Genomic DNA, 11,133 nt, shown 5'->3' with positions numbered 1-11,133 from the left:
CCTAGATAGATGGTATTTTCAACCTCTTTACTGTAATAATGGGCATAGGGAGAGAAAAGACTGATTGCTAATAGTTGAACATGATTTGTAGAATGAGCAGTAAGACAGAGAACAACAATCCAGTATTCCACACAGTAATTGATGAATTGCTAGGAGACATGTGACTAATATCTATCTAAGAGCAAAAGGAGACACTCCTGTAGGATTCCTGGCTGTGAATCTTATCCAAAACAGTAAGTTAATCAATCTAGACAAAGGAAACTATTTGTCCAACTATTTGGTGAAGTACCAATACGCCAACCTCTAGGAAGTTTGTTCTTATACTACCCTTACTACCATTGTGATCCCTAAAAAATTAGCAATCGGTGAACATTTTACTCCTTACTCCAACATGTTCTAATGTGGTAATAGCCTCCTAACTACCATATTGAGTCAGAAACCAATGCTTTTGACCTGCATTGACAATTACTTTACAAGATTTAGTCAAGCCAAGAAGAAAATCCTTTTCATCCATATTCCAAATATTTTGACTTCTGATGTTATACTTGTACACAGTTTGCTCATAAAGAGTAAAGAACTCTTGAAATAACTGGGTATTATTACATATCACAGCTGACTTGTCCAAGAATCGACTATGCATGGTTGCTAGTATTAGGTGACAGGCTAAGAATCATTTATGCTAGTTCTTTTCAATATAGTGGAGGTTAGCAGGGCTTAAGTGTGTTGCTGGTTCACTTAATATGATAACTAGAGGTGTTGGAGAAGTCTGAGAACATTTTGACGTGACTCAGTCATAAAAATCATCCTCGTCCAGTATATTACGCAGTCGTTGTTCTGGCAATACAGCTGCTGCCATTTGCCTCAAGTAGTCTATCAGAATTGAAAATCCCCAACTCTCTATTTGAAGTGCCCACTCTTGTAGGGCCAACTCCTCCGCAGATGTGAGTAGTTGTCATGATTGATGTGCATTTGCATGATCTCTACTCATCCCATCCAATTGTCTTCCCAGTATGCTATATGGAACACCATATGAACTCGCCACTTTGCAAATAGAAATCTTTGGTGCTTTATTTGGTCCCTTTTCGCGCCGCTGGTTACTTTTTTTTGACTTATTTACCTTGTAAAATCCCATAGCAAGAGTCAAAACTTCTTCATTGGTATGGTGGACCAACTTACTTTGGTCATCCATACTGTGGCTCCAGGGATAATTTTCTTGCAATTAATGAGTCTACAGTTTAGAGTTGGTTTCCAGCTTTTATTATAAAAAGTTTTAGTATTTGTGGGCTATTTCTTTGTGGAAATATCAGAATGGTCACAGAAGATTCATTGCGTTGCTTTGACGTGATTCACTTCCCTGTCTGATCCCCTTCCCGGTCCAATACGTTAGTTGAGTTGCCTGCTAAATGCTTAAACACGAAGAGTTTTTGGCCGCCAATAATAAAATTTAGAAATATTATCTAGTCGGAAAAAAATTGCGTTCAAGTGGAAAATTTGCAACATTCGTGATATGCAGAGCTGGCGGCTTATCATCCGTTCACATGCAATACTGGAGTCCGGTACCGTTCCCGTTCCACCGTCTTAGCAGCTTTGCGGTGGGATAATCACTAGGCTACCCCACAGCAATGAATATAAGAATTGGTAGTGTTGAACCGGGATAAAATGGGATGGCGCAAACACCTTCCCAGCACCTCCCACCCACATTCCTACTGCCACACTTCATGTCGTTCGTGACGGCTATGATATCTGCGCGGCCTTGATCCATTTTATCTCCCTTCCTCCCACCCTTCTTCTTTCCTTCCTTCTTCCTCTATTCCTACTCCTTCGCTACGGATATATTAAAGTAAAGTGTGGACTATGCTATGCCTACGAGAAACCTCAAAAGGCAACGAGTTGAGACATTTCCGAAGAGTCTATCCGCCGATAGTTAATATCATAATCTGTTAATGGCTAGCTTGCTTCTATCCTCTCGTCCCCCTTTCCTTTCTCCTGATAGGAGTCTGTACACCTGCTTCTCTCCTCTCAATAATTTTGGCCGATGCATCACAATCGGTCAATCAACAATAAGTTAACAATTCATACTTCACATCACCACCAATACCCCATATAATCGAAAGGAATAATAAAGCTATCATATGAAAACATGCCCCTTCACCTCCAATCGCAAAACTACTGATACACAATTTATCCCCCCCTCAATATCCAATCTCACTCAATAGCTCCCGTCCTATTCAATATATCTCCAAACTTTCAATATCTCGACTTCCAATTAAACTACCAACCGACCATCAATTCAACACAACGATAACGATAGATGTTAAACCTTGGCGCTCGCATTGGTACACTCCGTTCATCAAACAGACCATCACCGACTTTTTTTTTTTTGCACGGGAAAAAAAAAAAAAACAATAACGACAACGGAGAATAACTAGTAAAGAAAGGAGAGATAAATGAAAGAAGCTAAAAACACAAAAGGGAGAATTTGGATGGGTGAACTTGAGACTAAAATGACAATGGAGAACAAAAAGACAAATAAGGTAATGAAAACCCACATATGGGGGAGTGAAAGCGAATAAGCCAAACTTCCTGAACTTTTTTTTTTGCGTTTTCGCGAACGACAAACCTTAAACAACCTAATAGGAACATAGGAGCTCTGAAAGACGAGAAAAAAGAAAATTGGTACTATCAATCTCTTGAAAAGTGAGTTGTTAGGTCAGGTCGCCATATCATTTCCCCAGGACTTCACATCATTTGGTCTTGCGTTAAGGTGGGCTCGGTAACCTCCATTGCATCAGCGCCGTTGCTACCAAAGCTATTATACTTGACATATGAGAGTCCTAGGGGTCGGCCTCCGTAGAGGTAGCCGGTGAATTTAGCTAAAATCAAAAGTCAGTTAGAGCCATCAGAAAGCATGGTAACATCGTGAGGATCCATACAAATTGCTGTTTCTGCATTCTCAGCAGTATCAAATAAGACTACACCCGTACCCCTGGATCTTCCGTTAGGCTCGTACTGAATCTCAGCACGTTCGACCTTTCCAATCGTATTAAACAACTCGACCAGGTCATCATTGCTGGTAGACCACGGGAGCTAGGATAGTCAGTAAACTTCACCTGAAAGGAACCGAAAATAGTCAAGTGCAAGCCTTACATTGCGGACGTAAATTGTCGCACTGCGTTCACCCCCACTAGTGGCGTGATCGGTGAACTCGTTAGGCGGCACAGAGGAATAGTCACTTCCACCATAACCCCCACCAAAGCCGCTGCCGCCGGCACTAGGAGCTCCTCCCCCGCGTCCTCCACCATAGCCGCCTCCAAAGCCTCCACCGCGTCCAGCAAAGCCTCCGCCACGACCAAATCCGCCGCCAAAGCTACCCCCACGACCTCCACCAAAGCCCCCGCCGCGACCGCCAAATCCACTAGATCCTGCGAAACGGTCCTCTCTAACCTCCAACTGACGACCTTGCCAATCATAGTTGTTGAACTGCGCAATAGCATTACGGGCATCTTCAGGGGACTCAAACGCGACTACACCACTACCTTTGGGGCGCCCGTCAGGGCCAATGTGAACATCGGCACGCACAACGGCTCCTACGTGAGTTGTATTAGTTTATCATGATGTGAGCTCACGAGCGGATCATTTGATTCAACACTAAGTTATCCAGGGCGAATGAGTCTTAAAAAAAAGAAAACTTACCAGCTTGACGGAACAAGTCCTTCAAGTCTTGCCAACCAGCAGTGTAAGGGAGCTATCACGAGAATTAGAATGTCAACTCAAATATACATCCAGGAAGTTACAGGGACCCACATTAGACACGTATATCTGACGCCCCCCGGCCCCAGGAACACCACCACCCCCACCGCCACCGCCAGAGTATCCACTACCAGGATAACTGCTACCCGGCGGACCGCCAGGGTAGGGAGGACGAGTGCCTTGCTGGCCAGTAAAGCGAGGTTCTGCCTCACGATCCTAGACCATTGTGATGAATTAACACCTCATGTAAAAGGAAAACGTCCAATATTTATAGATTTACCTCTCGGACATAGACGAGTCTGCCCATTAAATTTTGATTGCTGAGGGTGTTAACAGCAGTCTGAGCTTGATCCCTAGTGGCATATTCCACAATCCTGCAGTTGCTGGTCAGCAAACCTGTTGGCGCGACAATGAGAGGAATGATATTGCCTACCCGCATCCCTACAAGTAACCCGCGGACGACCGTGTCCATCCCCGTCAATCACCACATCCCACAAGAAGCCCACAAAAGAAAAAACCAAAAAAAAAAAAAAACACCCAGTATCTTCACAGTTGTGCCCACCTTCGACATTCCATTCGGAAGCAACAAGACATCGGCGAAGAGGACCTCTCCGGCTATAACGGGGTGGGCGAGGGGAAACATCAGCAATAGAACCAAACAATATAATGAAATAAGATGCCGATGAGCGAGACAAAATAAGGTGCATACACCACCATCACATAGATTTGTCAGAACCATTGTTATCCTCATTCGAGGGATGAGATAAATGATAGCCATTTGCAATGGATAATGAGAACGGTGGTAGTGATGATTGTGGTAATGACGGAAATGGCGGCAGGGGACTGTCTTGGGGAAGAGTAGAATACTAACCTTGTCGCATAAAATCTTTAAGGTGATGCCATTTGACATCGTAGGAAAGGTTTCCGACGTAAACTCGGCGGTCCTGCTGAGAACTATCACGAAGGCTCTGCATCATAGCGTCCTTTGCGGCTGCACGTTCTTCGTAACTTCGACGAGGTCCACCAGCCCCTCCACTACTGCCTTGGTATCCAGATCCTGAATATCCCCCTTGGTGACCGCCACTTCCACTCATAGGCGAGCGAGAGGACCGCCTTCTGTAATCGTCCCGGCTTCGAGATCTGCTTCGAGGTGAGTATGATCTACGACGATGGCGAGGACTGCGTGGTGACCTTGCGCGATCACGATGGTCTGGAGAACGACGACGTGGTGAACGAGATCTATCACGCTGTAAAGCCGATGTGGGGTGGTCCATCAGCATTGTACCTAAATGGAAGAAAGTCCAGACAGGAAAAATGGCAGAGATGTAGGGGGGGATGGCACGCGGTGCGGGAAGACGGCGCCAGCGAGAAGGTTGCGAGCGGATGCGACCTTCCCACAGCGGACATAACTGCAACCCTGGTGGAGTGGGGGACAATGGAATCACAGGGATAGAGCAAAATAGGTATGGGAGAATTTTTCTTTTCTTTTCTTTTCCTGTCCGGGGGCGCGCCCAGAAAGGATTGGAGAAAGAAGGAGGGGGGTGTGGGGTGAAGCATTGAAGCCCGACGGCCACAGGCAAGCTGCCGGCTGAGGAAAAGAGCACCATCGCTGGTGAAATGGGCAGATGGAGGGAGGGGGGCGGGGGGTGCAAGCATTGCAGGTCTTGCAGAAAGCTAACAAATTGCCAATGCAAGCAAGGTCTGCACGCAGAGGAAGAGGAACATACCGGTACAGACAAGAGGGGAGGCAGGTAAGTGCTTCAAGCAGAACGCTTGCTGAATGAAGCGAACGGGGGGGTGAGGGAAGGGGGATGGGGGATGTGAGAGGAGTGAAAACTCGAAAAGGGTAAAAAAGGGAAAATAAAACAGAAATATTTAAAATCAAGAGCAATAGAAGCCGGGCTAAAATGATGACTTTTAAATTTCAAAATGTACTTACGTGCCTGTATTCGCGTTCAATAGATCGGCCTCCTTCTAAGGCTGCTGGGCGGTAGGAATCACTCTCTGCTCGCGAGAAATGTGTCGAGTTAGCTTTAGAGGAAAACAAGAAGCGTAAAAGAGCTTGATTGGCGGGGATAAAATCAGAGGTGTTGGGAAGCAGACCCATAGGTGCCTCTCCTTTTTATATAGAACGGGACTAGGTGGGAGAGAAGTAACGTTTCTCGTGCGGAGACCTTATGGGGGGGGGGGGGTGATCGGGCGTGCAGTGGGTTCTTCTGGCTGTCGAGAGGGAAAAGTTTGGAGCGATTGGGGGAAAAAGGTGTGATAGAAACAAACCAGGGGGCTGGATGATTTTGGACACTTTGGAAGGGGCTGCTGGGCTGTTGGTGTCTGAACCTCTCCTCCGGGTTCTTTCTGTGGAAGGCTCTCGCAGGATGGGAGAAAAGGGAGGGTAAAGATCTGGAAAAGCCCTGTCGTGTTATCGCGTGGTCTTCGGGTACAACAGGAAGAGAAAATAGAGGGGAAAATGGAGAAAATACAAAGAAATACAAAAAATACATTACCATACTAAATCTGACAAGAAAGGGTGAAAATCTCTTTGCTGGTCAACGAGTTAAAATAAAAATAATCAATAAACTTTTCCCTTTATTTTTCATTTTTCAGTTATTTTCTATGATGCGAGAGTAAAATTCGCGAAATGCGTCTGGTACAAGTAGCAATATCGGTATTAAAAGCATTCTTGGGGAAAACCCTTCATTCCTCCCATTCTTCCATCTTTGCTCTACGCCATTTAGTGTTGACAACGGTGATGGTGATGATGATAGCGCTGATGATGACGATGATGATGATGATGATCCTGGTGCCGATGATGCCAATGACGGTATTAATGCTAATGAAGGTTTTGGTAAAGGTGCTGTAAGACCAAAACCAAACGCGGAGGTTATTTTACATCGGTGCTGGTTCTATTGGCTGAGTCTTGTTCTATTCTTCTACTTGTAGTGTATGTGCACAGCACAGGACTGATGATGCCCTGGCTTCCATTGTACCGTCGATATATATTCATTGTGTTCGCCGGTATCGGTATATCTCCATATTCACCTTTGAATATCTCCTTCCAAACTACCGGTACTCGAGTACTTTACCATGCTTATGCCTATAGTGTTAGCGGCACTATATGTGCACCCTTATGGACCATACGAGTACACACTATCAAGGACTCCCCTTCCTTCTTCCCTACCCCCCTGGGCAAAACGGACACAAGTTCAGCTGGGGCCGGACAATGAAGTAGAAAGCATTAGAGATGAAAGAACAGCTAAGAGACCAAAAGAAAAGGCCTAGCCGAGGATTGGCAGGGTTTAATCATTCGTCCTCGGGAAGCAAAGGAGGGGAACGAGAAAGAAAAGAAAAGAAAAAACTTCACTTCTCTTGCGTGAATGCTGAATGCTGAATGCTGAATGGTTGGATTTACTTAATCTACACACTGCTGCTGGTGATTGAGATGGGGTCTTGGGGGGAATGCGAGTGGGGAAAGGTCAGAAAGCCTTCGCCTTCGTTTACCGCACTCACTTCCCATGCTCGAGTATTCCAAGGCTGCGGCGGCAACAAGGTAACTATAATCACATTCTTACGAACCAATCATCTGAGGATAAAGCGAGGGAGCCTCGAAGAAAATCGCTCGATGTTGGATTACATGGACTTCGCGCCCGGAAAAAGGGCCGAGTATGATGGGTAGAGTATCATAGATTGAATTAACATATCCTGGATGCTAACAATCGAACATACGAGTACTCTCACATTTTCTTTTGATCTTGAACCTGTGGTGAGGAATTGGGCGAGCACGGTATTATTTGTGTGGGAGACATTAAACCCGGTTGACAATAACAAGTCACAATTCGACGTATGTATATACGCATATAATTATGTATATATATGTATACTCGAGTACCGGTTTGTGTAGACCGCGAGTCCGTAATGGCTCTCCCTCCTCCTCTCGCTATCTAAGTGTTTGTGTGTGTCTACCCATGTGTGTGCCTACGATACCGGTATGCTATGTCGGGATAAACAATAATTATGATAGAATTGGCCAATGGGCAAGATGGAGGAAGGATGGATGCCCGCAACTCGAGATGGAGGAAAGAGGCGGACGGACAGACACAGAGGTGTTCTCACTACCGGTATCTCCTTCGTGGGTTCTTGCACAAACGCCAAGTGATAGGTAATACGCTAACTCACACGCAAAATACTTGGTGCACAACGGTTTTGTACAACCTGAGGAAAACGGGGAGATGGACTCAGGAATGCATAAACCATACCGAGACTCATCTGCAGCATGTCCGCATTTACATATATGAAGAGGGAAAGGACTGCAGATCGACAAACGAATTCGCAATGACGCATATAAAGGCTCTTCCCGTTCGACCCAGTCCCCCCCGAGTGAGTGAAGTGGACTCTGATTTGACCGGTTCGTTTCAATGGAGAATAACTCAAGGAAACAAAGAGTCCATTTTACCCCCCAAAAAAAGAGTCACAACTTGAATCTCCATCTCCGGTCCAAAAAAAAAATATATGATACCGGCTCTTCCAAGTCAAGGAGAAGTATAGCATATCATAACTAAGGCCACCGAACTCGTTCAGTGCTTCCCGAAACGATAATGATATGATCAAGCAATAGCTGGGCTAAAATGGATTGAGGAAAGCTTCTTTTTCTCATTCTCTCTCCCTATTTTTTTCTGAACTTCTCATTTTGAACTTCCTGCATTGGGAGACAGACAGTCACGAATTTTCTTTGCCCCCCCTCATCTGCCGGCCGTTAAGGACGACTCCCGCTCTGCAATGTTGCAATGTGCAGAAAGAGGAGAAAAGGACCCCGGTGTCCACAGTCAATGCTTTCACTCGACTAAGGGTGTGGGCACGGTCGATATAATCCCACGCACTGCGCATGTATTTATGTGTTTATGGCTTTTTTTTTTTTTCCTTTTCGAAAACAGGGTTTGTTAAAACTGGTCGTAACATCATCAGTACGGTACTCGAGTAGAGAGAGGTTAGGTGCTGGGATATCCAAGGGCAGTTCATTTCTTATTTCTCTCACCATGGATGGACTTAATCTCTTGTAGATATGATATGATATGACATGTCGCAGTGTGATGGTGGCTGGCTGAAATAACACAACGTTCAATATGGTCGGAATGAGGCTCAAGAAAAAGAAGAAAATGAGAGGAGGGGAAGAAAGGACGCGGGGTTTTGAGGGGAAAGGGAAGAAAAAAATGAAAAGAAAACTCATAAGCTCTTGGCACTTGCAGAAGAAAAAGGACCAGAAATTTAATGGCGATAATAGTGATAATGCTGTAACCTTACCACTGTCACTTGTGTAATTGAGAAGTCGTGGTTGCTCCCCTAGCTGCCACAAGCGACCGTCACCCACTATCGTTCATATCCCAGCCCAAGCAAACCTGAGCGCACCATCTCCACTCATCAGCATGCTTAACACATAAGGAGCTATCGCACCACCATGACCGTACGAACGAACCTCTCTCACCCCTCAATCCGCTGGATGCTCTCGAAACCCATCACTTCCGCGTCCGCCGCCTCCTGCTGGTCCTCCTTAACAGCACCTCGTATCAACTTGCCTCGACGATACCATTCGTACCAACACCCAGCTCCTGGGCCATCCTCCACAACGGCCAAATCAGCAATTCTGTCTGCCTCTCTCCCCCACGTTCCGTCACATGGATTCTCCGATACAGCACTTGCTTTTGGTTCCCGTGACGCCGGCTACCTCGACATCTCGGTTAATATGTTGCCCGGAGGAGTCTTCGACCTCGTACGCTATCATCTTGTCACTGAGCGTCTCCGATTAGGCGACAAGATTGACTTTCGGAAGCCTGAGAATGAGTTGCCGGAGGGTCTGAGGAATCTGGATATCACCACTAAAATCCAGATCCTGTGTATGGAGCGCCTTAAGGCGAACGCTCATATCATACATAGATGGCAAGAGGTACACCCCCCTCCTCCTCACCCTAATATCTATCAGAAAGTTCTTTTTTTCTTTTTTTCTTTTTCTTCTTGATATCAAAAATTTCCGGTGCCTGCCCGCCGCTGCCCCGCCTCCTCTTTACTTTTGCTTTCCAATTGCGGATTTGGGTGAAATTGGCTGATGTGGTTTCAACGGATTTGTTCATGAAGGCTCTGGCTGTCATGTCACTAACTGAGAATATACCTGCATCTATGTCAGAATTGGCCAAGCTCTCGGACGAGATATGGTTTCTTGCTGGGGATGAAAGCCATGACACAACGTGGTATACCAAGCGCGCCACGCTCGCCGTGGTTTATGCGAGCACCGGTATGGAAAATCTCCTTCCCAATTGCTTAACACACAACAGACTTCTTTCTTTTGTTTCTATCCGATACTGATCTTCAACTTGGCCTTTTTTTTAATTTTTTAATTTTTATTTTCTTGTTCTTACCACATCTTAGAATTGTTCATGACACACGATAATTCGAAAGACTTTGAGGCTACACAGGAGTTCCTGGGCCGACGACTCAATGACTTGAAAACCGCTGGGTCAGCCGTGTCAAACGTCGCGTCATATCTCGATTTCACGGTTCATGCATTTGCAAATGTGCTCCGTTCGAAAAACGTTCCGTTTTTTTGAACGCAATAGCCACCGAAATTCAACTGCTTGCTCCAATTCCTCCTCTGCTCATCTTTTGTTGTATTTGTTCACCTCCGGGGGAGGGGCGTCTATCTCCTTGTTATGTATATACCATAGAATAAATAATGGGTTTTATTTGCAAAGTAAACATGAGGTGTGTGTATGGGTGCGAAGGAACCAGGGTGGTATTTAAGGGTAAAAAGATAATTATTCAGTGCTTAGGACAGTTCTGCCTAATAGGGAGGTTCTGCTACGACAGTCATAATTCGAATTATGCTTATTTTATGAAGAAATCCTTGTAAAGACTATATAGGCAAAAAGAAAAAAAAGAAAAAAAAGACCTTGCGTTTGGATTGTGAGTTTGTAGTTGACAGTATCTGGAGTGTCCAGAGTGTGTCTGGTGCATCCCGTTACCTAAATAGGACAATTATAGAGATGTGAAAAACAAACAATTTGCACTAAATGGCTTGACAAATGGATAATTATTTTGTACACTTCCTGGGATTTAAAGTGGTAAGATTATTGTACTAGAAATTTGCAAACATTATTTTCAAAATGAGGACAGACTGGCAGATTATACCTGATTGGACTCAAATTTTAACTAAGTATAGAAAATTTTTATATCTTTTTATTCACATAATGCATTTTGATTAATTTTTAATATGATATGTTTCTCAGTCTTAATACTCATAGGATGTACTCCTGATATATAGAAAGGATAGGAATATGTAGATACAAACAGGTTTACAGGAGATACTGAATGTTGTTTTTATTGATGCATATATTCTTG

At 44.8% G+C, this 11,133-nt stretch overlaps 2 protein-coding genes; one reads left to right on the top strand and one right to left on the bottom strand.

Moving 5' to 3' along the window:
- Nucleotides 1–2,050: 2,050 nt before the first annotated feature.
- Nucleotides 2,051–6,251, bottom strand: GSTUM_00003332001 (uncharacterized protein; the record flags this gene model as incomplete). XM_002836983.2 has 16 exons in its annotated part: nt 2,051–2,873; nt 2,934–2,952; nt 2,985–3,087; nt 3,148–3,232; nt 3,417–3,587; nt 3,694–3,745; nt 3,805–3,966; nt 4,031–4,095; nt 4,121–4,133; nt 4,313–4,365; nt 4,622–4,807; nt 4,829–4,890; nt 4,942–4,997; nt 5,690–5,754; nt 5,854–5,863; nt 5,925–6,251. 16 exons carry the CDS (start codon nt 6,249–6,251, stop codon nt 2,740–2,742), a joined length of 1,563 nt encoding a protein of 520 aa, XP_002837029.1. The 3' UTR covers nt 2,051–2,739.
- A 2,893-nt stretch (nt 6,252–9,144) lies between these two features.
- On the top strand, nt 9,145–10,486 carry GSTUM_00003331001 (uncharacterized protein). XM_002836982.2 has 3 exons: nt 9,145–9,685; nt 9,874–10,030; nt 10,165–10,486. The coding sequence occupies exons 1-3, from the start codon at nt 9,200–9,202 to the stop codon at nt 10,341–10,343; spliced, it is 822 nt and encodes a 273-aa protein (XP_002837028.1). The 5' UTR covers nt 9,145–9,199; the 3' UTR covers nt 10,344–10,486.
- The last annotated feature ends 647 nt before the right edge of the window (nt 10,487–11,133 follow it).

Source organism: Tuber melanosporum (assembly GCF_000151645.1).
Source record: "Tuber melanosporum whole genome shotgun sequence assembly, scaffold_169, strain Mel28".
In the NCBI taxonomy this organism is placed as follows: Eukaryota; Fungi; Ascomycota; class Pezizomycetes; order Pezizales; family Tuberaceae; genus Tuber; species Tuber melanosporum.
This window is presented reverse-complemented; position numbering and strand designations above follow the sequence as displayed.